The following is a 27,652-nucleotide window of genomic DNA, read 5'->3' as shown; positions in this document are numbered from 1 at the left end:
CTTCATTGTAAATGTCAGAAAGCTGGCCCTGGTCAGTTTGGCTCAGTTGGCTGGGCGCTGTCCCATGCACTGAAGGGTGTCGGGTTCGATTCTGAGGCAGAGCACACGCCCACGTTGCAGGCTGGGTCTGGGAGGCAGCCAATCCATGTTTTTCTTTTGCATCGGTGTTTTTCTCTCCCCCCCCCTTCCTCTTTCTCAAAAATCAATTAAAAATATTAAAAAATAAATAAATATAAGAAATCTGCCTCATGGAGAGACTAATCATTTGTCCAAGGTCACAAACTGTTAGATTGGACAGGGTCTCAAGGTCCAGGCAGTTCTAAGTGTTATTACTAAATGTTATTCTTGTTAAATGTTAAACTGTAGCACAGTTGTTGCCGATGCAGCTGTACAAGAGGTTGAGCTGCTTGACAGGAACTAAATCTGATTAATGTAGCTAACTGGACAAATGTAGCCAACTGCAAGGAAACAGTCAAAATGTAATTGACCAAGAAGTGTATATAAGCAATGGCTAAGCCTCCCTTCAGGGAGACAGAGCTTCCGATGTGAATTCACTGACTCCTAACTTGCTGCAAATAAATAAAACTACTTTGTGACAACCACGTCTCATTCTTGAATAGAAAACCCCAAGCAGTGAGCCTCTTGAGTTTGGTAACAAAACTAGGAAGTGACAAGTGTGGGACTCAATGCCAGAGCCCACCCTGTGTTTTTTACCTCTACATCCAAGAGGAAAAACAATGCTCCAGCCACACTAGAGTTAGAGACCTCTCTAGTGGTTTCTAATCTGGAGGAGGGCTGCAAGGGATGCTGCCATTGGTGGGATTCACAGCTTTTAGGATCCTGAAGGTTTTTGCATTTCAGACTTTTTTAGGGGGACAGGGGGAAAGGCTTTGCTCCTAAGGACATAAGAAGGGGTGGAAATGGAGAGAAACAAAAGAAATCATCTAAAGTCTTGCCCTGAAAGGTTAGTTTGAAGAGGAAATCTCCATTAACCAGCCAGAAAAATAAAAAGGCTAATATTTCAGTTGCAGTTTAGTTATGACGTGCAAATACTTGTGCCCCAGAACTCCCCCTGCCATATATGGGGAACACCACCATGACATGAAGATGTCAACCCTGATAAACTACAAGCTGAAGAGGAACCATGGCTCCATTTCAGGCTTCTCTACTGTATGATCTGGCCATCTTCCCCAACCTGTCCCTCCTCTGGTGTCCCTTATTCTGGCCAATGGACCTATTGCTGACCCAACTCATTATGTTAAAAAAAATCTAAGTCTCCTCCTTCCCTCTCCCACTTCACATCCAATTGGTCACTGAGTTTTGTGGATTCTATTCCATAAATCTGTAGTCTGTTCATTCATTAACTATTTATTGTGTGTCAGGCGTATGCAATGATGAACTGGAGATCTCCCCCAGCCCCACCCTCCCCACTTCAAGGAGCTGAGCATCTGAAAGAGGGCAGTTTGCAAAGGAACAGTGCTTTTTACAGTTGAGCAGTAAATGCAAGAAACGGTAAGGAGAGGCCTGGGAGGGAACACTGGAGGAGTACATGATTCTTCTAGAGAAGCTTGAGGAGTTTTCTCTTGGCCGTGCCCAACCTGAGAGGTGAAGGATGTGCACCAGTAACCCAGTGCTGGGGGAGGCAAGTGCAAATTTCTGGAGGCAAGAACAGAGCCCAGACTGTGGAGAACTCGCAGTTCACTACACCTCAGAGCCTCAAAGCTGGTCCCAGCAGGGTCTTTATCCAGTAATTGCACTGCCCCAAAACTTTCCATTTCCGAAAATAAGGGGGGGGGGGGGGAGAACAGCATCCGATCTTTTCTGACTCTGGAAGTTTGCCTTTCAAGCAATCTCCCAGCGGTTGTCACTGTTCATCAAATATCTCCTGAGCACCCCCTCTGTGTAGGTACTTGCTAGTACCAGCCTAGCAGTACTTCCCACCTTTAGAGTTTTCCCTGTATTGGAGCAGACAGACCTTGACAAAGCAATTCTGAAAGCTGAGGGCAGGGAAACCGTGCGGGAAGCCGAAGCTTAAGATGTTAACTATCTGGTAAGGACTCATGAGACTCACTGACCAGTGCTCACCCGCTGTCACCGAGGGGCTCCAGGCCTGCCACCTGCCTGTCCTTGCCCAGGTTTGCATTAGTGCTTTATTCACTCCATCACCCTTCGCGCCAGCTCAAGGCCACTGCCCAGCTAGACTCGACTGCAGCCCCAGGTCCTCCTCCTCGAGCAGCCACACGGGACGACGTGCAGCTCTGCTAGGGTGGCGGGCACAACGCGGCCTCCGCACCGCCAGTTCCACTCTCTCCTAAGAACTTCCCACGCTCGGGCTGGAGCGCGCGTGCGGCGCGATGACATCGTGGGAGCAGCCGCGTCAGCTGCCTTTCCCACGGGGGCGGGGGAGGAGGCTCTGCGGGAAGACCTCGGCCAAGGCCGGCGCGCTCCGATCGCAGCCGATCGCTGCCTTCCCGAGCCCCGGGAGGACTCGCGGGGATACGCTCGCGGGGGGAGGAGGGGCGGGGACGCAGCGCGCCACCGGCGGCCCCGGGGTCCAGCAGTGGCGCAGGGCGGGCAGAGGCGGGACCGAGGGCGGGGCGGCCGCAGCCTCCGCCAGTCCCCGCTCCCTCCCGCCCGCCCCCGCCGCAGCGCACCACCTCCCCGCCCCCACCCAAACCCCGTCCCCCACCGCGCGCGCTCCGCCCGCCCCGGAGCCTCGCCCTCCGCCACGATGAGCAAATGAGCGCGAGCGAGGGCATGAAATTTAAATTCCACTCAGGGGAGAAAGTCCTGTGCTTCGAGCCTGACCCCACCAAGGCGCGAGTGCTGTACGATGCCAAGGTGCCTCCGCGGGGGGACAGGGAGGAGGCGCGGGGCGGGGACCCCGGGATGCGGGGGCGGGGGCGGATGGCGGCGCGGAGGACGGGAAGCGGCGGGGCCCGGGCTCTCCTTGCTCGTGACAGCTGGGCCTGCGCGGCGCCGCGAGGACGGCAGGGTGCGCTCGCGGGCGCCGCGCTGGGGACTCGGGGCCGGAGCGCTTCCGCTTCCGGCCGGCACACCCGGCTGCACACGCGCCGTCTGAAACCTCGCGCTTTCGGTATCGCGAGGTTTTCGCGGCGTGTCAATTTGCGCACGTGACCTCAGTGGGTCCGCGTGTGCAGGAAGCGGCTCATGGATGGCGTGTTAAATCTCTCTTCATCCTGCGCGGAGCGCCGCGTGGGCTCCCGTGCGACTCCCTGACCAACCGACCCAGGTCCTGATCCGTAGCGCCACAGCGCTGGCTGTTGACGCGCGACGTCGTTGTTCTGGGGCCCTATTCGTGTTTGGGCCTTTCCCGGAGGCCCGGAGGTCTAGGTGGACCCGGTGTTTTCTTCCTTCAGGGCCTTCAGCCTTTAGGTTTTCAATCCCCGAGTCGCGCCCCGTTCCCATCACCTAAGTTTCTGGGGCTCCCGGGGGACTGAGCCACATCTGCAGCTTCTCAGGTCTGGATGGCGACAGGGAGTGGGCATCGCTGTCCGGGGTGGGGGCTGGCCCTGAGTCCCAGGGGCGTCTGAGCAGCGCTGCCCATTGGGGGACTTCCCAAGGCCTGCTATCTGAGTTCTACTTTAGGGCTCCGCCCCCGCCACCCTGTGTCTGTTTTATGTTTGATTTGCCTCCTCCTTCCCCGCCTTGAGTGTCCCCTGGGGTGGCACACCCCATCATTTGCTGCCGATCTTCCCTCTGGGGACACTGCTGGAAGGGGTGGCTAATCCGCCAGCCTTCCTAGTCCTGGAGCGAGCGGAGCTGGGGAGACTACAACTCCCAGAGGTCTCAGGGCTGCAGCTCTCTGGTCTGGCCAGGCCTCTTCTTTAGTGACAAATTGGCTGGCCAATGGCTTCAACAGCTGCAGCCAGGCCCGCACTCAGAGACCAATCCCGGGGAAGTTAGAGGGATGTTTCCTATTTTGAGGCATCCAGTCAGGAAAAAAATGGAATTGAAAGGAAAAATGTTCCTGCCCAGCGCTCGGTCTAAAAAAGGAGCAAATACTTTCCTTTCTTTTAAAAAAAAGCCTGTGATCTCGTTTTCCTGATCTAGCTTCCAGTGTTGTGTATATTCGGCCATTTGTGGACAATATTTTCTGGTTTCAGATTGTGGATGTTATTGTTGGGAAAGACGAAAAAGGCAGAAAGATCCCAGAATATCTAATCCATTTTAATGGTTGGAACAGAAGGTGAGTGTACTTGTTAGACCTGACTGAAAATTGATCATATCTGCAGCCCAGGAACATTGCAAACTTCCTTAAGTTTTAGAAACACTTGTAGAAAAGTTTCATATCCAGTTTTTGCCTTTTTTATCAAACTTTGCCTATTCAGAAAAATGATTATTTTTAAGTTGTTTAGATTTGGGTTCTCTAAGGGTAATTCTGGAAACCCCAGTTGCTTCTATGTCTAAATGAGTTCCTTTTTCAGTTTATTTGTTTTTTTGTGATTTTAAAATATTTAAATAGTTTTCTAAAATGTAAGTCATTCTGGGACACTTGTGTGCCTGTGAGGTGCTTTTAGCATTTGTTTCATAGCAAACTAAAATACTGAATTTTACATCCTTTTTTGTTTGTTTTTTTAGCTGGGATAGGTGGGCAACTGAAGATCATGTCCTCCGTGACACCGATGAAAATCGGAGATTACAGCGTAAATTGGCAAGAAAAGCTGTAGCTCGCCTGTGAGAATACAAAAATCATGACAAATGTGTTTTCTCTTAGTGTGTAGAATTTTTGTGATATAAAAGTAAAAATATGACAAACGTGGTTTATTATGCGATTTGACATATTAAAAATGTGTTAGGGAAGAGTGTTTCTGTTGTGTTGTAAATACGTGCTGTGTTTCCTAGAGGATTTTGTATAATCTGAAATGGGGATCACCATTTATGTTCTAAAATTTAATTATTTGTCAGGTGCTTAAGAATCTTTGTTACTATATCTTGTTTTTACCTCAAAACCTGTATCAGTCAACATCAAAATTTATTTCAATCATGTGTTTGTTTTTGTTTTCCAGAAGCACAGGAAGGAAGAAGAAGCGCTGTCGGTTGCCTGGTGTTGATTGTGTTTTAAAAAACCTCCCCGTTGAAGAAAGAGAGAAAAATGATGAGAACTGTGAGTGTTCTGACTTATTTTCTCTGGTTAAAAGAACTTTTACCTAGTTCTTTTATACTGCAGGATTGGGGGGGGGGGGATCGTTGAAATTACACAGGGAAATTTTTTAAGCTCGTTGCATGTAATTTTTGCCCCTTTTGTTTTTGACAAGTGAGGTAGCAGACAATAAGTCCATAACTAGTCCTCATCAGTTATGCTCCTGATCGCTGCTTCTCGACCACTGTCTTTATACTCATCCCTCAGGGGTCCATGCTCATGTTTTCTTCTTGGTACCTCCTGGGCTGTGGCCTCACTTTCCCGTGCAGCAGGTAACCACAGGATCGTAGGTGACTAAACACTTCCAGATCATTTTCTTGGGTGTGTTTTGCATTCATTGAAGTTGGTGTTATCTTTTTCACAATAAATTTCTATCCTGAAAGGTACAGCATTTGTGTTCAGCATTTAAAATATATGGAGGACTGCAGTTTGTTGTTATCAGCAGTGGATACACATTCCGCCTTAAAAGACTTGTAAGAGTTAGGGAAGTGTATAACACAGGTTTGCTTGGTATTTTTTGTCTCACCTAGCAATAAGCACTTCCTCTGATGACAGTAGTGAAGAAAAGAATGAAGCAGTGAGTGAAGAAAGTGACACTGAAGAAAAGACTGAAGTGGTAAAAGTTTTTAGTGTGAAAACTTTGTCTTTAGTATATATTTTAGTGGTAAAATTCTCCAGTTGTGAATCATTTTGTAAAATACATTTTTTAACCCAGTAGTATAAAGTTGTACTTCATATTTAAGGAGAAATAACACTCATTTATAGTCACTGTAGGAACCTCTTGGTGACTCTTTCTCGCCATAAAGTATTTCCACAGATCATACTTACCTCTTCATTTTCAATGAAATTGTGGACTTTATTTTTATAATGGTGACTATTTTTAAATGTTGTGTATTAGAGTTTGGCATCTTATGCCTGCCTTCAAAGTTAATGTAAATCCTACTAGTAAAATTAAATGGGGAAGAAAGTAAGCAAGCATTTGCAATGTGGTTAGTGTCCTAAAACAAGGTATCATTACTGTGGTAAATGTTGAGGATTAACTGGGTTTGTATCATAGTAGGCCCTCATGCGTTAGTCCTTTGGATATGGACTCTCCTACTGTTTTAAGAAGCTTAAAAATACGGAATTGTGATATTGCAGAAGGAAAGACTGGAGCTGCACAGAAAAAAGGAGATGGAAGAAAGAACAATAACTATAGACATCCCTGAAGTTCTGAAGAAGAAGCTGGAGGATGATTGCTATTACATCAACAGGAGGAAAAGGGTATACAGTACATGGATTTGTAATAGAATGTGTATTTAGCCATATTTTGTAATCATAGAGTCAAATAATTGAGAACCTTGGGGCAATGAGATTTCTATTTTAAGTTTTGTACTGAGCCGGGCTTTAAAATTCTCTGACAGTACTGCTCTGCTGCTAATTGAATTCAAGTGTGCACAGTCTTTCCCAGCCCTGCCTACCCATTAGAGTCCTCTAGGGAGCTTTGCAAAGGCCTGATGCCTGGGCTTCCACCCAGAGGGTAAGGCAAAATTGACCTGTGGTGGGGGTGGCTGCACACATAGTCTTAGAGGCTCCCCAGGTGGTTCTAATGGATCACTAACATGAGAATCACTGCTTGCGTTTATTTAAAAAATTAATACTGTAGTGTATATGGTGATGTGATCGGTAGACGAAAAATATCAGCTTCAAAGTGTATTTTAAAAATTCTTTTCAAACAGAGTGGGCTTTATTTATGAGTTTAAAAAGTGATATAGACAAGGCCACTGTTTGTTGGAGGAAAAGGGTATGCAGTACATGGGTATACAGTATATGGTCTGTACAGTGGGATGAGTGTGTCTGCTGTGTACATTTTTGTTAACAGTTAGTGAAACTTCCATGCCAGACCAACATCATAACTATTTTGGAATCCTACGTGAAGCATTTTGCTATCAATGCAGCCTTTTCAGCCACTGAGAGGCCTCGTCATCATCATGCTATGGCACACGCCGCCATGAATGTGCATTATATCCCAGCAGAAAAGAAGTGAGTGAGAGAAGGGGGGTTGGCGTCTTGTGGTTCTCTCTTTGTGTATTAGAAAGGTGACTTTTATTTAGGAGAGGTAACACTGTCTCCATTGCAGTTATTATGTATTCATTTAATATATCACTTAGTATACAATTTAGTATCAAAATGCTGTCTCTTTTTTGAAATGTTCACTAACTGTATCTGGTCTGGATGCAACACCAGGACCAGTTTGTTCAGTGATGTAATTTAGGGAGATAACACTTTTCTTCCTTGAGAAGCACCAGAACAGGCAATGAGAATTTTACCAAAGCTTGTTTACAAACACGTCTTTATTCCAGTCTGAGTAATTGTCCTTATAGTCTGCCTTGGCGCACTCAACCCAGTTGGAGTAAAGTTGGACAGATAGATTTTTGAGTCCAAACAGGTATGAAGCGGCCATCAGGTCCGCCCCCTTCAGCCCCCAGTGATTGGCATCAGTCTGCCTTCTGCAGCACAAGCTGCTTGGGCTCCTCGTGGGTCCTGAAAGGAATTATCTATGTTCAGTGTTGTAAGTTAAAAATACTAGCATACTTCCTGTACTTTATGTTATAAACCAATGTTCCTTTTTAATTCTTTATTGTTGGCATCTACAAATTCATTTCATTCTTTATGTGTGTACATCTAGTATATAGTATTTAAAAGTCTGCCTTATTAAAAATGTACAACCCCATTGTGACATTTTGGAAAGTTCTGTTTCTTGCATCTCTAATCGCTTCCTTTTAATCCTTCCAGCGTTGACCTTTGTAAGGAAATGGTGGATGGATTAAGAATAACCTTTGATTATACTCTCCCATTGCTTTTGCTGTATCCATATGAACAAGTTCAGTATAAAAAGGTGACTTCGTCCAAATTTTTTCTTCCCATTAAGGAAAGTGCCACAAGCACTAGTAGGTAAGTTCCAGCATAGAGAACTTGGTTGGATTTTGAGCAGCTCTCCCCCTCTTCCCAAAGACAGTGGAGTGATGAGAACACGGCCCAAGAAGGGTAGGAGATGTGGGTTTGAATTTAGCTCCCTCGCTTACTGGCTGTAGGACCTGGAGAGATGCCTTCTGAGCCTCTTCTGCCTCTCTACTTGGAAAGAACATCTGCCTCCTTGGGTAGTTATTGTTAAATGAGGAAGTTTATGAAGGGCCAGCCCTTCAAGTAAAGGTTAATTTCCTTCCTGCTGTGCTGCCTGCATGCCCAAATCTCTCTTCCTTGAGGGAAACAAAAAACCCCCAACCTAAAGTCTTTACTTTCACTTGTACAAGCTACTTCTCCCTCGTGCCTCTCCTGAGAGAGTGCTCTGTTCTCATGATTCCCACTCGTCTGCCTCTTGCCTGCTTTCCATCTGCCTTTGTCCCCACTACCCCTGCTGACTGCACCTGAAGGCGGGCACTCCTACCTTGCCACTTGCCACGCTGTGCTCTGCATAAGCCACTTTTTCCCTCTGTCCCCCTCTCCCTTCCTGGCTCCTGGCTCCTGTCTCCTGGTTCTCTTGTCTGCCTTGTGATGTCTTTTCTCAGCCTGTCTTCCTTTCCTGTTGGTGTTACCCAGGTGAGAGGCCTGTACAACTCATTGGGGACCTGTCTCCATGTCCCCATGCCCTACTCTGAATCTCTAGGTTCCCAGTGTCCCTGGTGAGCTGTGTTTCATAAATTTGAGGCTTTTAGTAGTTACATACGGTGAGATAATGCAATATTCTTATTTTTGTAACCAGGGTTTCTTGCTCTGGGGCTGAAAGTTCGAGTAGAATCCCCACAGACGAGTGGGCGAATCTAGGTGTGCCATGTGCTCCTCCCATTCTTCCCCCAGCCCGTCAGCTGGCTGGACTCCCTGTCCCCAGGAATGGACCTGCTCTTTTCCAGGTGCAGGACCAGCTTACGCAGGCTGGCGGACGGGTCCTGCTGCCGGCGCTCCTTGCTGAGGGCTGCTTTTCCCTGTACGGTGTTGAGCAGCATCCCTGGCCTCCACCCACTAGATGCCAGTAGCACTTTCCCAACTGTGACAACCCAGACTCTCCAGACGGTGTCCATGTCCCACTGGCAGGCCAAAATCCCTCCCAGTTGAGAACCTTCTCTTAGGCAAATGTAGAAAGGACAGTGATTAAGAGGGTTCAAATGAGTGAATATGTTTAGTTGCTTTTTAAGAAAGTACTTGTTTCGGCACACTTGGAAGTGAATGTTTATAACCTGGAGTGGAGTTGAGTGTGCTTTCTAATCTGTCTGAAGGAGGACACTCAAGAACCTCTCCAGGTTTTGCAAAGATTCCCCAGGCCTGGGATGCATGACACCCTCCATCTCTTCCGTAGGAGCCAGGAGGAGCTCTCTCCAAGCCCCCCTTTGTTGAATCCGTCCACCCCACAGTCCACGGAGAGTCAGCCGACCACAGGTGAACCGGCCACTCCCAAAAGGCGCAAAGCTGAGCCTGAAGCCATGCAATCTCTAAGACGGTCCACTCGCCACTCCGCCAACAGCGACAGGCTCTCCGAGAGCAGCGCCTCACCTCAGCCCAAGCGCCGGCAGCAGGACACGTCCGCCAGCATGCCCAAGCTGTTCCTGCACCTGGAAAAGAGTAGGTCCATTCCTGGGGACAGGGAGTCCAGCCAGGTGACCAGCTGACGGGCTGGGGGAAGAATGGGAGCGCGCGGCACACCTAGATTCGCCCGCTCGCCTGTGGGGATTCTACTCGAACTTGGCCCCGGCTGAGGCTCAGGAGGCATTTTCCCTGGCCTGGGAGCAGCTGGCTAGGAGATGGGAGCCAGGTCAGATGCTTGGCGCCTACTGGTTTAGCTCTCACAAGTCAGTCAGTCACTCCCCATTCCCTCCCCCAGCCCTGATGCTGGGCGACCACTACTTACTTGCTGCCCCTATGGATTTGCCTCCTCTGGGCATGAATTCTTACCAGTGGAATCATGCAATATGTGGCCTTTTGTCTGTGGCTTCTTTCACTCAGCATCAGGTTTTCCAGGTTCATCCATGTTGTAGTTTCTATTAATATTTGATTCCTTTTTTTCTTTTTTCTTTTTTTTGCCAAGTAATATTCTAGGTTCTAGGTACTGTCTTATACTAGGAGAGTCTTATTGTTAAAGATTAATAACTTCTCTGCTATTTGTAACTGTCTTCCAGCAGTCTTTAATTCATAGCTATGTGATTTATAAGTGAATAATTAACACCTGTTCCTTTTGAAGAGACACCTGTGCATAGCAGATCATCGTCACCTGTTCCTGTGACCCCTAGCAAGGAAGGGAGTGCGGTGTTTGCCACCTTTGAAGGCAGAAGAACTAATGAAATAAATGAGGTAGAGTTAATGTCTGCTGCTCATCCCCAGTGAGCCCTTCCTTTTGTGGTTGCTTAAGTCCTGTGGCAGGAAATGGAGTTTCCTCAGAAGCGTTATGTTGCTCTTGCTGTGGATATTAACAGAATTCTTCGTATGATGTGTAACACTGCATTTTTGGTTTCTAAAATGAAAAAATTGTTAGGATTCCAGCCCTAGTGTCGTGGATAGGTTCTTCGACTTGAAGTGAACAACATATAATGAAACCAATATTACCATAGGTTAATTGATATAAACAAGAGTTAAATCCCTACAGCATTTCAACATTATAATAAAATGATGTGATCCAAGGACCTACTATGTTTTCATTTTATAGAATAGATGTCAGAACACTTTCTGCAAAAGGCCAGAGAGTAAATATTTTAGGCTTTGCAGGCCACACAATGTCTGATAAGACTGCCCAACTCCAAAAGTAGCCATAGACACTATAAATGAGTGAGCATGCTGTGTTCCAATAAAACTATTGTGGACACAGATTTGAATATCAGATAATTTTCATGTATTGTGAGACATTGTTCTGTTTTTGCTATATTTCCAACCATTTAAAAATATAAAATTGATCCTTAGCAATAGTACTGATAGCCATCCCTTTGGGTGTGTGCTGTGTGTGAGCATTATGCCAGGCACTGGACCTAATTACCTCACATTCTTACCTTGCACCAGGTTTCCGTTGTACAGGTGGGGAAACTTTTCACTTAAAAACTCTGTTTTTAAAGCCACTTAACTGATGTAGGTAGTGAGTGTTTCAGGGATTCAGGAGATGTCTTAGTCTGACAGGATATTCTGTGAATCTCACCTAGGAGGTGGGATTTCCTTGTTTACTGTATATGGGGGAACATGACTAGCAGAGAGCATTTGATGACCGGGAGTCACCAAACTTTTTTGTAAAGGGTCAGATTGTAAGTATTTTCAGGGTTGATGGCTATTTTCACTTGATTCAATGGGTCAAATTGTTTCCAAAGTGAATATAACAGCAGCAATTAGAGAATTTTGAAGCAATAGTAATATTACTCAAAATATCTTTGGGTTACTTTTTACTGCTTCAGTCTCTAATACAGCAGGATTTCCAGTAAAGGAAAGGGGGCAAAATGAACTAAACAGATACAGCTAATTGGTAGGTAGTAGCTGTTGGAAATTAGGAAATCAAATATTTCCTTAGTCTAATTTTAATTCTCCCCCACACTTTTATTTTTATAAGCTTTTGTTTATTTTGATAGTGACATATTTTATTGTCTACAGAATTTATTATCATAATTTCCAGGTGATTAGAAGTGTCTCCATGTTGCCAAGGAAGTTGGATCCTCTGTGATTGATTTAAAGGCAAAAATGTTTTGAAAAATTATAGTAGAAAACTGTAATATGTGCTAATGTATAATCTATATGGAAAACATATTTCTATATCTTCTATGCCCCCTGTGTCATAATTCCACCACTAAGAAATGAACATTAACATTTTGGTATACACTTCTTGGTATTTTTTCTATGTATTTACCTAATTATACACAATGTTTTATATTGTGCATTTTTTTGCAAGTGTTGTATTGAACTTAATTATTTTGTAGCTTGATCCTTGTCAGCATAAAAATACATTATAATCTCCTATATCCTGAGATCATGCCTACAAAGAGCTCCATGGGAAAGTCAAAGGGCTATCTTCAGAACTTCCACGTTGGTTGGTTGTCACTGTTTTCTCCCATTTTCTGGTCCAGTTTCGGAGCAACATCTTAGGTGCCAGAGGGATTGGAAGCTTGGGGGTGGGAGTGTGGCACTTGTTGACATCGGCCTACTGGCCAGAGAATGTCAAAGCACCTGTATTTCTGCTGGAATTCCAGATGTTGAGATCCATTGGTAAAGGAGCGTGGAGATATAATAACAAAGCATGCAATTCGTGCTCTTCCCAGGTCCTCTCCTGGAAACTTGTACCGGACAGTTACCCTCCAGGTGACCAGCCTCCTCCACCCTCCTACATTTATGGGGCACAACACTTGCTGCGATTGTTTGGTAAGAAATCTTGGTCCCTGCTTTCTTCTCCACCCCACCCCCCCCCCTTTTTTTTTTTTGCTGTGGTTTTAACACTCTTGTTAGCTTATGTACATCTTGTGGTAATTTTGGAGTCTAAGGAAAATTACTGAAAGGTGACCTCTTCAAAAAAAGGCACTTAATGGATCTTAAATTTCATAAAAATTGTATTTGTAATATTTGTACTAGTACTCTGTCTTTGTGTTCACTCAGACTTCTTAGTTTTGTTTCATAATGTAGATGTTAATTTCAGTTCAAATAAGGGTAAACAGATCCAGAGGATCATCCTTGGGTGTGTCCTACCCATTGCCAGATTTTGGGATTGTAAATGGTTTTGCTTTTCTTTTTAATGCAGTGAAACTTCCAGAAATCCTTGGAAAGATGTCCTTTTCTGATAAGAATCTGAAGGCTTTACTGAAGCACTTTGATCTCTTTCTGAGGTATTTTTATTCGTCAAAACTTACTCTACTACCTTGTATATGACTTCTCTGAATTCCTCTTTAGCAAATGTGGAAGCTAGCTCTGATATTTTAAGTAGTAGCAGTATTACCTAAGTATGGTGGTTCTAACTGCAATTGTAATATGGGGGGTTGGCTATTTTTTCCATAATTTATCTGCTTTCTGAATCAAGGGTATTCATTGTATGGAGGTAAATTTTGTGTCATTAAAAGAATCCAGTTGGATAAACTTGTGAAAAGAAAATTGGTTTCTACAATAGAAGTGATTAAGATTGATAATTTAATTTTGTATTTTTTATTCAGGAGTACCTTAAGTATTAGACTCTTCTTTGCTGCAAGTACATTAACTTAAATATTAGCATTTGCAGGCCGGATTTGGCGTTTACCTTTAAAGTTAGGATAAATGACTGTTGCTGATGGCCTGTGAATTTAGAGAAAGCCATTAATTCCCTTCACCGGATGGATAGAGCCAGTCGTTTTAGCCGCCTTAGGGGCGCTCCCCCCACCCCTACCCCCCCACCCCGCCTCGCGGGCCAGCTGCGGGCGCGGCCTCTCTTGCTGTGCCCGGCTCTCGCCCTCTTCGCACCGTTCATCCTCTCACCCTTCTGCTTAGGGGCCTTTGCCTTGCAGCCCGGCCCCAGCCTGCAGGAGCTGATCGGGTTCCACAGAGTGGAGTTTTTAAAAGAGAGCTTCCCGCAGGCATTCTGAGTGAAGTAGCCGAGTGAAGAGACTTTGTAACATTTTGTTAGAAACAAGTTTCAAAATTACTCTCTTCCCTTCTAGCCTCCCCCCAACAAACCCACAGTTCTGCTTGTCATTAAAGTGTCGTAAGCTGAGCCCTGGCCGGCGGCCCACGGCGCAGCGTCCTGCGCACCAAAAGGCTGCGGGTTCGGCTTCCGGTCAGGGCCCGCACCTAGGCTGCGGGTTCCATTCCCAGTTGGGGTGTGTGCGGGAGGCAGCCCGCTGAGGCTCCTCTCTCACATCAATGATTCGCACTCTCCTTTTCTCCCTCTCCCTCCCCCTCCCTCCCCCCTCCCTCCCTCTAAAGATCACACATACCTCAGGTGAGGGTAAAGGAAAATTTTGTAAGCAAATGAAATAATGCCAACAAAATCCAAAGGAAGAGCTGCAAGTTAGCGTAGGAAAGCCTGCTAATTTCGAAGTATGCCCAGTACAAAACAGAAATTAGGATTTTAGGAAGTAGTTTAGAAAGATTTACAAATAAATATAGTAATTGGTTTTGAAAATGTATTCAAAGGCATCAACTAGAGAATCAGTGGACTCAGTAATTGCTGTAAAAAGGGTACAATCAAAGAAGAAAAAGTTCAATCTTGAATGAATTGGCTTGGTTTTTACTGAAGAAGGTATTGCAGAGGTTTATCCTTAAATTTTTAGGAATTTGGACAGGTGGGAGGAGGCCAGGGAAGCAAACATGAAGCTAATTAGCTTACTAGTTGAAATGGCCATGTGAGAATGTTATGGCTCTCCATAGTGAAGCCTCTGACTCTTCAGAGTCAAAGTAGCATCTGTGTATTACAGACTCTTGAATGGCCACATTTTAACATCTATTGTCAGACATAAGTCACTCTTGCTTGTGTGTTTTGGTTCCATAAACTAGAATTGGAACGCTTCCGGCATGGCAAATTAGGACACAAAATGCTCTTCACTCATTGTACCATTTAATTTTGGTGTAACTTAGCCCCTGTAAGCATTGTGAATTTCTCAAGTGACATTTGCTGGGTTTATAATTTATTTTTTATAGTTTGTTTTTAGAACAGAAAAATGTAGATGTTGTCACTGAGGCCGTTTTGCACAAAAGTGTTCATATAATCAAGACTGCCACCTAGAGGGGCTTAGGTTCTATTTCTTTTTGTACACTGGATAGTGAAAGGATCTTTATGAAATAGTAGTTAATGTAGAAGCTAGATATGTGCAGTGGAAGTAATCAGTACAGTATATAGAAATTGAGATTATGTTCTTTTTGTTTTTCTAATGCCAGAAAAAGAGTGCCATGTTAGAGTGGTTGGAAGTTAAGGTTTTGCTGCTGGTATTTCGTCCTGACTGTGGTAATCACTGTGGCCATTTTTTTCTTCTTCCAGGTTTTTAGCAGAGTACCATGATGACTTCTTCCCAGAGTCTGCCTATGTGGCTGCCTGTGAGGCACACTACAGCACTAAGAACCCCAGGGCGATTTATTAGGTTTGATGGCTCTGGACAAACAGCTTCTCTGCCTAGCTTTGTGCTCTAGGTCCCCAGCGGAGAGCTGGGGAGATGGTGGTAGAAGCTCTAGGAGAGGTGGGCCCAGTTATTTGAGTTGTTACTTATGTAGTTATTTGTGTTAAGAAGTATTTCCTTGGTGCCTGAACAGCCTCCAACATCTGACCCTAGCCACTGTATATGTCACCTGTTTGGAGAAGAGAGCAGGTATGTTCCCAGTGAAACGTTCATGAAAATGTGTGTAGGTTAGGCTGTTTCAGTAGATGCTGGTGTTGTTAGCAATAATCACATTTTTTAGTTATTTGTTAGCACTAAGCAAAATTGTTTTGCAAACTGTTTTCATTCTTATGATGATAACAAGCAACTCTAACAAATTTTAGTTTTGCTTGGAAACTGCAAAGTAGTCCCAAAATACTTTAGAGGGAATTGATATTGAAGGCAAAAGAAAATTTGTAGCTATACATTTGCTTTTACAGTTCCTTTTCTGTAAAACCTTATTTTTGGTGATCTAAGAAAAGCATTGCCTGACTTGTTTGAGATTTTGCAGCTATACTTTGTTGTGTAATGTTATGGTTCCCATTCTGTAAAATGTTATTTTTGATGTTCTAAATAAAGCAGAGCTCATCTTGCTGGAAAGAACCAGAGAGTTTTCAGTCTCGCCTTGTCCTCTTTATTGCAAAGAAACGGTAAGGTAACTTCTTGACTCATAACTTTTCGTTTCATTTTGTTTGACCTTTGTGCCTTTTTTGTTAAGGCCTTTTGTTTTCCTTTCCTTTGATTTTATGTCACTTGGCAGCTTGACTAGAAGGTGGTTACTGGAAGTTGCTGCAGCTCTTCACTGTCTTGCTGCTGCAGTCTGAGCTGGTCTCGGGCCAGCACATTTATCCCCTCCGTCATGACTGCCTGGCGGCTTCTCCTGTCGCCCTTCTAGTCCTCATCTTAGCCTCTCACATGCCCCAGGATGTTTTAGAAAATCCTAACTTCATGGAAGGGATGCCAGTACCCTACAAGCCTTGAGTATAGCACTTGCCTTTTCTTGTAACTCAGCTCAATTGACCTTAATTTCCAAAGATCACTGGTCATGAACAGCAAGGGTTACAGGGAATTTTTTAAAAATTTATAAATGATTTCACCAAAGAAACTTCTGCATATACTGACCAGTGAGAATCAGAACCTCTGAATCAGAGTAGACATCATCTTAGTGCACTTTGTTGCTAAGTAACTCATAGTGTTTGGGTTCATGCTGGGTTTCATCTCCGTTTGCTTTATGCAGTGTCTGTTTAACGCTGATGCACCTGCGGTATGCTCTGGATTGTTGCACAAGTGTAATCAGGAATTAAAAGAAAAAGTTTCCCTTTCAAGGATCTGCTTGTTAACTGTCTCCAATGAAATGAACACAGACTGTCTTTTGGAACATTTACATAGTTATATACCTTGAGTTTATAGTTAATTCATTTTCTAATAATGAAAAATCATTTTCTTCCCCCAAAGGCATTTCTGAATTACAACTTCCCTTAAGCTGATTACTTGCAGCTTAGGTTGATTTAAATAACTGTTGAAAATATTATCTCTTTATTGTATATTAATAACTTTACAAATTATCAGTTAAAGTATGATTTAAATGTCTAGAGCATCCTTATAAAAATTATGTCACCCTCTTTTTGTCAGTTTTTAAATTGTTATGCTCCTAAACTGCCACACCTGCACTTAAGTGTCACATTTCATTGTTAATGTTTTCTTTTTAAATCACGTAAACGTGTACTGAAAATAATATTTCAGTCACTTGCGTATTAGAATCTTATACTAAAAACTACTGAATTATACACATTTAAGGTGAATTTTATGGTATGTGAATTATATGTCAGTTAAAACGGTATTGGCGATGGCTAAAACTCAAGAAAAATACACCATGAAAACCCATTTTTGAGACCTTAAAAGACTGTTTGATCCAGTATTCGGGCATGGCTTCTTTCGTGCATCACCACCCAAGGCTGGCCAAGGTCCCCTTCTCACTGCACTGAGTTCACACTTCTGAAGGTCAGAGAACCCAGTGCTGCGCCTTCATACAGTTTCCTTTGTGTGCAGACATGGAGTTGATGGAGTTTCAAACTTCTTAGACTTCCAAATTCTTCTGCACTTTGGGACATGGGAATAAGTATGTACCGATATTATGATATAAGCAATAAAAGGTTAATAAACAGGTTAGTGACAGCAAAAATAACATGAATTAAAAATAATGCAAATCATAGTTCATCTATAAATCATGTTTTAGCACTTTGCAACATCAGTCTTAATCCTTTCAGAAGGTCATGAAACACTATAGGTAGTAAAGTGCTCGACTGTGTTTTCCTATTGATTTCTACCATTCTCACTCGGGTTTACAACCCGCAGTGGAATGATTTAATAAGTCATTCTGGAGATCTGCTCTGGCACCAGGTAAATTACAGCAGCCTGCAGTTTTCTTTACTGCTCTATCTTCGCTATTGTAAAGGTGCCTTTCGAGACAATTTCAGGTCGTCAGCCTCTATTAGGTGTTCGTTATCCAGAAAATCATTTGGGGCAAGAGGATCTGTGAGCTGTATAGAAACACACCTATTAGTGTCAGAGGACAAGCGCTGTTTAAATGTGTTTGGCAGTACAGAAAACAAAGCCTGAGAACTAAAAGTGCTCTGTTGGAGGGAAAACCTAGTAAGGTTTTCTTTTGATATATGATAGCTCATCTTACCTTTTATATTCTGTAGCACATAAAACTTAACCAGTCATTGCATTGAAACCCTTTGTTAATTTGATGGTCCATAAGAAGCTATCGTAGGGTAGACAGATTGAAAAGTGTTTCTAGCCTGGCCAGTGTGTCTAAGTGGTTGAGCTTCGACCTGTGATCCAGGAGATCGAGGTTCAATTCCCGGTCAGGGCACATGCCCAGGTTTCAGACTCCATTGCCTGGGCTGAAACTGCTGAAATTCTAAAATGTTCAGAAGCCATCAGCTAACCAAGGGACATGTACCTGCTCCTTCTCACATAACAAGAAAGAAAACGGATAGAGACAGCCATGTATCTTTGGGATCTTGTAGCTAGCACGTTTGTTTTATTTAGTAAGAAATTTAGAGTTTGCAGAACACAAGAAAGGAGAACAGAAATAAATACATTTCCATAATAAAATTAACAACTATTATTATTTTGTAAGATTTATTCCCAGCCAGTGTTTTTTTTTTGTTGTTGTTGTTTTTAAATATATCTTTATTGACTTCAGAGAGAGGAAAGGAGAGGGAGAGAGAGAGATAGAAACATCAATGATGAGAGAGTCATTGATCGGCTGCAGCCCGCAACCCAGGCATGTGCCCTGACCGGGAATCGAACCCTGATCGCCTGGATCCTAGGTCAACTCTTAACCGCTGAGCCACGCATGCCCAGCCAACGTTTTAAAAAGAATAATATATATGATACATGCATATGTTATGTACACATACATAAGTACATCAGTTTGTTTTTACATATACACATTTAGTTCAATCCTTTTAACTGCTGTATAAGAGCCTATCACGTGGATGTAACACCCTGTATTAATTCCTTTACCATTCTCGGACGTTCAGATTGCTTCCTTTTACTAACAGTGCTGCAAAACAGCCCTTGTACATAGTTCCTTGTATCCAAATGCCAGTCTCTCTCTAGGTCATACACCCAGAATTGCTGCATGGGCAGACGCATGCTTTTCACATTTTCTAGAGTCTAAAGTTACCCCATTAGACAGGGACCTGGCTTTTTAAGAGTTCCCGGGTGTTAAGTTTCAGGGCTGTCGTCTTATGGGTCAGATTTATAACACAGGGAGCTAAAAGTAAAGAAAAACTGGATGAAAACTTGAGATCATTTTGAAACATCCCATGTTACCTCATCTCACATCACCCCCCACCCAAGCGTTTTTATGCAGTATTGGGAATTGTTATTTGGTGGTTTCAAAGAAATTACAAAAATAAAAAATTAACAAATTTATAGGTAAAAAGCAGGCGAAGTGGTGATGGCCTGCTACCTTGCTCACTAATTGGTTTCCAGGATAACTGTTAATGACATTATGGAAAGGAATTGATTGGTCATCCGAGGAATGTTACATATAGTGTTGAACAGGGCAAATGCACCTCATTCGATAATTTCGGTGGGGTGGGGTGTCTCAGGTTTATTATTCAGTAAGGCAAACCAGTTCTTTTGGTCAATTTAAAAACCTGCCAAGACATCATATGATAAATACACCATTCGTGGTATGATCAAGGTTAGGTCAAACAATATTCTCTCTGTAAACAGGAGAAAATCACTCTTGTTGGCTAAGCAGTAAGTAGCGAAATGTTCTTAGGTTATACATGTCCCCTCTCAACAGTGAATTAGTACAAGAAGGCTGTCCTCGGAATAACTGTTCTCAGAAAATTGTGTGTGCCCTTTGCCCCTTGGGTTCAGTCCAGACCAGCTGATCTAGTGTGATGTCAGCATCACCGCAGTGCTTTCGGTGTGTAAGCATCTTTGAAAGCTGCCTGAGGTTTTTCAATTTATGTCGGGTCACATTATCCATGCTCTGTAATGCAGCTGCTCTTGTTTAAAATCCTTACAACTGGCCGTACGAATTGCTGGCTTGTAGAAGTGAGACCCTATCAAACATTTTGTAGAGAAAAATGAGGACAAATAAAACTATTGGAAAACTACATTCTTGTCCTTAAAGCTTCCAAGCCAGACCAATCACAAAGTCAGGATTAAAATGAGTAATAGAATAATAATATTGACGAACTACATAAACTCTTGAGTGATCCAGAAGGCGCTCTCCAGGGAACGCCTGGTGCACTAGTTTTTCAGGGATGTCCTTCAGGAAATTGGGGACCGAGGCTCTGGTTGGGAGATTCCAGGATGCTTGGGCCCTGGAGCCAAGCTTTATGGAGAAGTTCGAAGGCGCTGGTGGCTCCCCCCGCGCTCCCCGCCCGCTGTTTCTCTGGAAGGGGAGTCGCTCGCGCCCGGGGCTGCCAGCAGAGGGCACTGGAGAGGACGCCGGGGCGCGGCCGCCGCCTCCAGGGCGGCCTCCTGGGCGGAGCTGGAGCCGGGGCCTCAGCTCCCGGGGCCTCAGCTCCCGGGGCCTCAGCTCCCGGGGCCTCAGCTCCCGGGGCCTCAGCTCCCGGGGCCTCAGCTCCCGGGGGCTCTTCGGGCATCTGCCAGGCCGCCGTCCAGAGGCGTCCCCGGGCTGACCCTCTCCCTGGTTTTGTGTGCAAATGCTTCTAGAAGGCCCTGGCCCACTCACTTGTTGTCGTTCATGAACTCATGGTTGTCTTTTACCGATTTTTACCTTTAACTCTAGAATTCAGTGGTTCCCAAGGGCCAGCGGAGATGGAGGGGTTGCGATGGAGCCTGAAATAGGCAGGAGCCAGTCCTTTGCAGATAAAATTGGCCCAACTTGATCTAGCTCTTCGCATTTATTACAATCGTGACTGCCTAGTTTTTACATTTTCAGTAGCTGCTGTTAGGTCCATTTTAACACCCATAGTTTATTTAGGAGGCATTTCCCTCCTTTTTTTATTGATTATATTTGTCAAAGGTGATCACTTTTATGTGTGTGTGTGTTTTTACAAGAAATTTGCTCTTGGATTTCTAAATAATGTTCTATTTTTCTGTTTTCTAATCTATGTTTATGCTTTAATTATTTTCTTCGTCCTACTTAGACTTAAAAAACATTTTCTAAAAATGTTAAGGGGATTGTTAATTATTATTAGGTGTAGTATTAATATTATTAAACAACCAATCTCCATTTCTCTGCAAATCACAAGGTACAAAAATTTCCAGCCCCCCCCCCCCCCAAAAAAACCAAGTTAAAACCTAAAAGGTGTAGACACATCTGGGCACAATTGAAAAGAAGGGACAGAGCCGCCCGCTAGGCCGCGGCCATACCTAGCTGCCATAACCATTTTGAGTTTTTCCTCCTAGTGCCCTGTTTGAGGCAGCTGTGTGCCAGTGGTGAGTGAAGCCCCTCTGTCCTTTGAGATTGAAAGTGTTCGCCGGAGCCCCTCTCGGCGCCGTGGGAAACCTGACCCCCTGCTCCCCGCTTCTGTGGCTCCCAGGGCGCTTATTCCCCGGCCCGCACCGATGTCTCCGCCGTCGCCTCCCTCTCCGCCGCCCCCTCTTTTTCCCGGGAGCAGTGAGCAGCTTTGATCCCTTTAGCACTAGTCACTTGCCAGTTGCCTCTCACCGGCACGCTTGCTTAGATCCAACAGCTATCTCTTTGGTCTCTGTCGCCTTTCTTTCTCCTGACCCGTTTTGTGTAATAAGACAGAGAAGCAGAAGAAATGCTTTCTTCAAAGATGGGACTCTGAGCCCCCCACTGAGCTTCCCGCTGCTCCAGGCGATTGCACTGTCTCCAGGAGCCTCCCAGTGTCCCCTGTAGCTTAGGGGCCTTTCCCTCCTGCCTGCTCGCACTGCCATTGAACAGGATACTGTTTCTCGCTTTTAAGATGTAAAAGAAGATGCTGGAGCTGGCTTCCTTTAGAACTATTATAAATATCCTGAAGTTTTTAAATACTAAGTGGAACATCAAACCCTTGAGTTCGTTGATTGCTGGGTAACGACAGAGATTGGTGGCTTTAAACAGGGATCTCTTTGCATGCCCTGTGTGCTGCCTACACTGAGCTGGACGGTCGCCACACGCTCTTGTTTGGGGCTACTGGGGAGGGGCATCCAGGACAGCTTCACTCAAGACTGTCACCACAGCTGGGTGGCTGCTATGTGTGGGGACTGGCGGGGCCTCTCTGTCCGCCAGGGGAGACAGACTTTGCACGTGCTGACTCAGGTGGCCAAGAGCAAAGCGAAAGCTGCCACATTCTGCTGTCAAAGATAGGCCCAGGGCTACGCCAGATCCAGGGGAGAGAAACCGATCCCATTCGGGGTGGAGAGGACGCGCATAGCCAGGGCAGGACTCGTCGGCAGCTGTATTTGCAGAGATGATCCACCAAAACGCAATGTAAATGCCATTAATTACATTCAGGGAAATAACACACCAGATATTGAAATTTTACATCGCTGATATTTATTGTGCCACAGAGACAGTGAGGATAAATAATTAAATGTCTAGTGCATTGGCTGGTAAAGAGCCAGATAATAAATAATTTAGGCTTTGTGGGCCGTCCAGTCTCCGTTGTAAGCCCTGAACTGCCCCATTATAGGTGAAGCAGCCGGAGACAATATATGTATGTAAATGAACAGACAGGGCTGGGTTCTTACACGACTTTCTTTTCAAAAAATCAGGTGGTGGACAGGGTTTGTTCTGTGGGCTGTATTTGGCTCCCCTAGTCTAGAGAAATTACTTTTCCTGCATTCTAAAGGGACTTAGAATTAATTCTAGGAAGGAGTTTCCAGATTCTAATAATCCCCACATGAATGATCTGAAACTAAAGTTAATATAATAATGAGCATAGTGACCTTGTACCTGTTACTTTGTATCATTAGCGTCTCTCCATGCCATTAGCATCATCCAGCACCACATGTGGAATGTGTCACTACTTGAGAGCACTGTGTGGAGAGACATCCTTTCTCCCCACTTGCTTACCATTGCCTTTTAGGTTCTAGAAACTCAGTTCATGCCCTCAGAGAAAGGATATTTGATCATGTGAAGTCCTGCTTGGTAAGCAAAAGGCAAACAGTGGGCTAGTTTCTATTTTTAAAATACATTTACTAGCTGTGTGTTCCCACAATTCCAAATATTTGAGTTCTTACGTTCTTAAGAATGAAGAAGAAAAGTCATGATTTCAAAATCCTCACCACTTTTTTTTACCTCTGCACTTTTCTGTGAACCCTGAACATCTCGTATTTCATCCGTGATACATTAGTGCCTTATAAGGTCATAGTTTGCTGGGGTTTTGTACATCCACACATGTCCATAGGTGGGTGGTAACTATGGAAAGATTTTCATCAGTATGCATACCATTTAAAAGCACAAGAGATCCCAGGGAAAACAATTTCCATCCTCAGCACCAAAGATACTTCTTTTCATCTGTTTTTATGTATGTGCATTATATAAATCAAATCTACCGTTCTTCTCATTGCTGCATTATGGTGTGCATTAAATCCAAAGAGAAGTATTTCTTTTGGAAATTAAAACAGGGAAGCTAAAGAGTATCCAGTCTTGTACAGTACATGAATGTTTTCAAAGTTTTGGTCATGCCATTGCCCTTTACAGCTCGCGGGCAGGTACTGCAGCTTCATCCGTAGTTAACATATTTTAGCTTCTACCTGCGAATGAGACACGAGACTAGAAAAGCTCTTGCTGCCGCCAGGCCTGGCACCACCGGTCTGCAGGAGCCGGTGTGAAAACGTTGCCTTTTGTTGTCCCAAGGTCACATTTTCCAGCCGGCCACCTGGTTCAGGCTGTCACCCCCACCCCCACCCCGCTGCCGCAGGCCACAGAGGGCGGAGCTTCGGGCCTGGTCCCGTGCGCCCCGGGAGGGGGTGAGAACAGCGCAGCTGCCTGGGAGGCCCCTCTACCAGGTGCCTGCTTTGTAAGTGTGAAGGGGTCATCCGGCTTCCCTCGGGACCCCCGTCCGGACAGCTCGCGTCTGATTAAAACGGCGCTGGGCATTTGTTCGGTGGCTTCATGGAGACAGCCCTGAGGTGCTTTAGATGGAAAATGGACCCTGCTCCTCCTGCTCCTGCCCCAGAGCGTCCCTCCCTCTGCTCCTGAGCCCACCCTGAGTCTCTCCAGGAACTGCCTCGAAAGTGAAATAAAGATAATAGAGTCCATTTCGAACACCTTTGTTTGGAAGTGAGTTGGCCTTCCTTCCTCTTAGGCCCTTTCGAATGGACACTTCCTTTGTATTTTCTCTTCATTTCAGGAGGCTTCCCTTCACCCCTGAGCACTCACCCTGAGTCTGGGAGGGGCTGTTCCTCATTTCTGCTTCCCTGAGGAAAAGCAATCCACAGAGATGCAAGATTTTATTTCATTTCATCCACCAGCCAGCTGACTGGCACTTTTTTTATACATACGAAGTTACCACGTGTTGGGTTGTTTCTCTAAGCTTCCTTTCAGAGCCGTCTCGACTGATTTTTGTCCTATTTCCTTTCCCACCATCTGTTGAAATACCTTCTTTAGAGATACCGAAATTGAGGCATTAAATATGTTTGTGAGGCTGATGGCTGATGTCGGTGATTCAAGGTTTGAGAAGGCAGTCAAGGGGCCACTGTGAAACAGAACGCAGTAGACCCCCTCGCCCTCGGTTTTACTCCCTGCTGTCTGTTACCTGCGGTCAACTGTGCTATGAAAATATTAAGTGGAAAATTCCAGAAATCAACAATTCACATTTTAAATTATGCACTGTTGTGTGGACTGTGATGGAATCTCACACCGTCCAGCTCTGTTCCACCCAGGATGGGACTCATCCCTTTGTCCGGGTATCCATGCTCCCCTTACATTAATCACTCAGTAGCCGTCTGTGTTATCAGATCAACCGCCTCATCACAGTGCTTGTGTTGAAGTCACCCTTATTTTACTTAATAATGGCTCCAAAACACAAGAGTAGTGACATTGACAATTCGGATATGCCACAGAGAAGCCAGAAAGTGCTTCCTTTAAGTGGAAAGGTGACTACAGAGAGAGACAGAGGCTGTGTTCACATAACTTCTCTTATAGTGTATTGTTATAATTGTTCTACTTTATCATTAGGTATTGTTGTTAATCTCTCACTGTGCCTCATTTATAAATTAAACTTTATCATAGGTGTGTACATATAGGAGAAAACATAACATATATAGGGTTCGGTACCATCCATGGTTTCAAGCATCCACTGGGAGTCTTGGAACGTATCCCCTGTGGATAAGGGGGGATGACTATACCCATTTTTCTATATTTTCTAAAAGGCACAGAGTGGTTTATAAGTGCCAGTAATGAGTTTTTGGAAGTCTTAGAAATGACAGTTATTTCATTGCGATTTCCTAGATGACTGTGTAAATTGCTACCTCATAAGGATCTGGGCCTTGGCAGGTGGAAAATGAACACTTTACAACGTGCCATTCACTTTTCAGCCTGGCTGCCTTAATAGAAATATCTGCATGCTTTCTGTGGACAGTTCACATAGATTTTTGAGAAATTATTCTTCCGATGGACTGTTCAGTACTTGTAAACTGCTTATTTTATCTTTAATGTCTCACCATAAACAATAATTTAAGAAAGATAGACTTTTCCCAAGGATATTTTTCTGGTTCCCAGATTTTCTATATCTAAGTGAACCAGATCTAATCTTTCCCTGTGATGAACCACAAAATTAGTCTACTGTCAGGATATGCAAAAAGGGTGGTGTGATGCAAACTGTTCTCAGTGTTGACAAGTTAGTCATGTATCTTGACCAAGTCAACCAAAGAGCACTTGAGCTTCTTTTGGTCTCCTTAAAATATGGAATTATTTAAGACAGAATTACACAGATAATACCTAGGAATTAATGGTAATCATGTGCTTTTTGATAAGGACTTTCTAGAATCATGACTTGGCCTCCAGTCAGCTGGAGTCACTTGCTTTGGCGGCCCATTGCTCCTGTTGAGCTTCACAATGGCCAGGTTGACAAGTAATCCATGTCTTGGCCCCTAACTGCAGCACCATTTTTCACAATTGGCTGTTCTGTAGCTAATTTGTCAACATGGCATCTGCTCTAAATTGCATTAAATTAAGTGGCTTAACTGGGGAATTGCTCCATGGTTCTGTAGTATCATTTTGCCTTGGAGTAACCAGGAGATCCTTTCCACATGGTATGTATACATAGGAAAAAACATAGTCTGTGTAGGGTTTAGGATTATCCATGGTTTCAGGCATCCACTGGGGGTCTTGGAATGTACCTTTCTAAAAATTTTGGTCCAGGATAATTACTGCATGCCTTAGTCATATCAGATATTCAACAAGCATTTGTTAACTGCACGGGTAAATGACTTTTTACAATAATGTTTTCTTAAGATATTGGGTGTACAGGATTATCTTCTCTCTTACAATGAATGATTTTAGGTTGTATTTTATATTTGTCTACTTTAAAGTTCTTTGCCTTGTAAAATTGCTCACAGTCTGGATTTTGCCGATGCGTTTACGTGGTAATTGTTTAACATTCTCCTTTGTCCCCTCTGGTTCCTGTACATTAGTCAATAGATCCAGAGGCTTAATCAGATTCAAGTTCAGATTTTTCGGCAAGACTGCTTCAGAGCTGCTGTTGCTGCTACGTACATCAAGTGGCAATTCGTGTGTGGTTCTCTCCCTCATTGTGATGTCAGCAGCCATCGATGATCACAGCATGGATCCGCTCATTCATTGGGAGCAGGAGAAACCGTGTCTGTGGGAGATGAGGTCATGAGAGGCATTACAGCCTCCGCCCATGTGTCTCTTAGCCGCTGACTGAGCAAAGCCTGCAGCCCTGTCATGAGCACTGCATGGAAAGGAGCTGAGGCCTCCTGCCAATGCCCCTGTGAGTGAGCTTGGGAGCCAAGTCTTCCGATGGCTGTGGCCCCAGCTGGCACCTCGATTGCACCTCCTGAAAGATCCTGGGTCAACCTCTAGCTTAGCCACTCCTGAATTCTTGACCCACAGAAACTGTTGTTTAAGGCCTCTGTGTTCTGAGGTAATTTGTTACCTGGCAAAGATAACTAATTTAGTATATTATAATTCTTTCAACCTTCATTTATTAGGTGGAATACTTCTATAAAGAGAAACTTTCCTTCAGCAACTATTTGATTACTCTGTGGTATAGTTGGTCTAGGAAATAATAGTTATTCTTTTAACTCAGAATTACAATTATATTATATATATTCTTCTGTATACACACACACACACGTGTGTGTAGATAGGTAGATAGATTTATAGATAAATTTAAGGAACTTAGAACATTTTCTTATATTTTTACAGGTTTTCCTGAATATCATATGCTACTGGTTGTATAATAGTCCACTGGGTTTATTTAACCCTTCCTCCTTGTTGGAAATTGATTTGTTTTTAAGATTATTTTTTTAGCTTTATTTTTATTGTTGACACTATTACAGATGTCTCCATTTCCCCTCCTAAGATTATTTTTTTAGATCAGAGTCCTAAAAATATAATTGCTGAATCCAAAGTTATGGGTATTTTTAGGGCCTGATACACTTTTCTAAATTACTTGTCAAAAAGAAAATACAGTTTCTCCTGGCACCAGCACATCTGTGTGGGCGTTTCAGTGCATTCCTGTCAGAGATATGTGTTATTTACCCATTCAATATTCATACAACAAACATTTGTCCAGTGCTTACTATGTGCCAGGTGTTGGTCATAAACCAAAAAACTCAACTTTCTTTATCTGTCTGGCCCCACGATACCTCACATACTTCATTCGAATTTTTTTGCATCTATTTTAAAAATATCTCTTAATACCTCCTTTCTACCCTCTGAGGCAGGCAGGCATTTCTTTCTGTCTGCCCCCCC

General features: G+C 44.0%; 1 protein-coding gene across 2 annotated transcripts; it reads left to right on the top strand.

The window, feature by feature from the left end:
• The first annotated feature begins 2,724 nt into the window (after window positions 1-2,724).
• On the top strand, window positions 2,725-15,855 carry MSL3 (MSL complex subunit 3). Of its 2 annotated transcripts, XM_087813535.1 has the most exons (13): window positions 2,725-2,841; window positions 4,128-4,210; window positions 4,603-4,698; window positions 5,031-5,128; window positions 5,695-5,780; window positions 6,305-6,427; window positions 7,026-7,186; window positions 7,940-8,098; window positions 9,498-9,760; window positions 10,377-10,486; window positions 12,424-12,523; window positions 12,897-12,981; window positions 15,099-15,855. In XM_087813535.1, the coding sequence occupies exons 1-13, from the start codon at window positions 2,740-2,742 to the stop codon at window positions 15,196-15,198; spliced, it is 1,566 nt and encodes a 521-aa protein (XP_087669661.1). In that variant the 5' UTR covers window positions 2,725-2,739; the 3' UTR covers window positions 15,199-15,855. The 2 variants fall into 2 exon arrangements, with proteins under 2 accessions (XP_087669661.1, XP_087669662.1); XM_087813536.1 differs by lacking the exon at window positions 4,603-4,698.
• Window positions 15,856-27,652: the final 11,797 nt, after the last annotated feature.

The sequence above is a fragment of the Miniopterus natalensis genome, chromosome X, assembly GCF_054644295.1.
Source record: "Miniopterus natalensis isolate mMinNat1 chromosome X, mMinNat1.hap1, whole genome shotgun sequence".
Taxonomy (NCBI): domain Eukaryota; kingdom Metazoa; phylum Chordata; class Mammalia; order Chiroptera; family Miniopteridae; genus Miniopterus; species Miniopterus natalensis.
Note: the sequence above shows the minus strand (reverse complement) of the source record. Positions and strands in the feature narration are given on the sequence as shown.

What these genes read in the sequence shown, in the direction of transcription:
- MSL3 (XM_087813535.1), top strand. Translation starts at nt 2,740, where the DNA reads ATGAGCGCGAGCGAGGGCATGAAATTTAAATTCCACTCAGGGGAGAAA. An exon ending in CTGAAGAAAAGACTGAAGTG is followed by an intron (nt 5,781 to 6,304) that starts GTAAAAGTTTTT and finishes GTGATATTGCAG; the next exon opens with AAGGAAAGACTGGAGCTGCA. An exon ending in ACACTTGCTGCGATTGTTTG is followed by an intron (nt 12,524 to 12,896) that starts GTAAGAAATCTT and finishes TTTTTAATGCAG; the next exon opens with TGAAACTTCCAGAAATCCTT.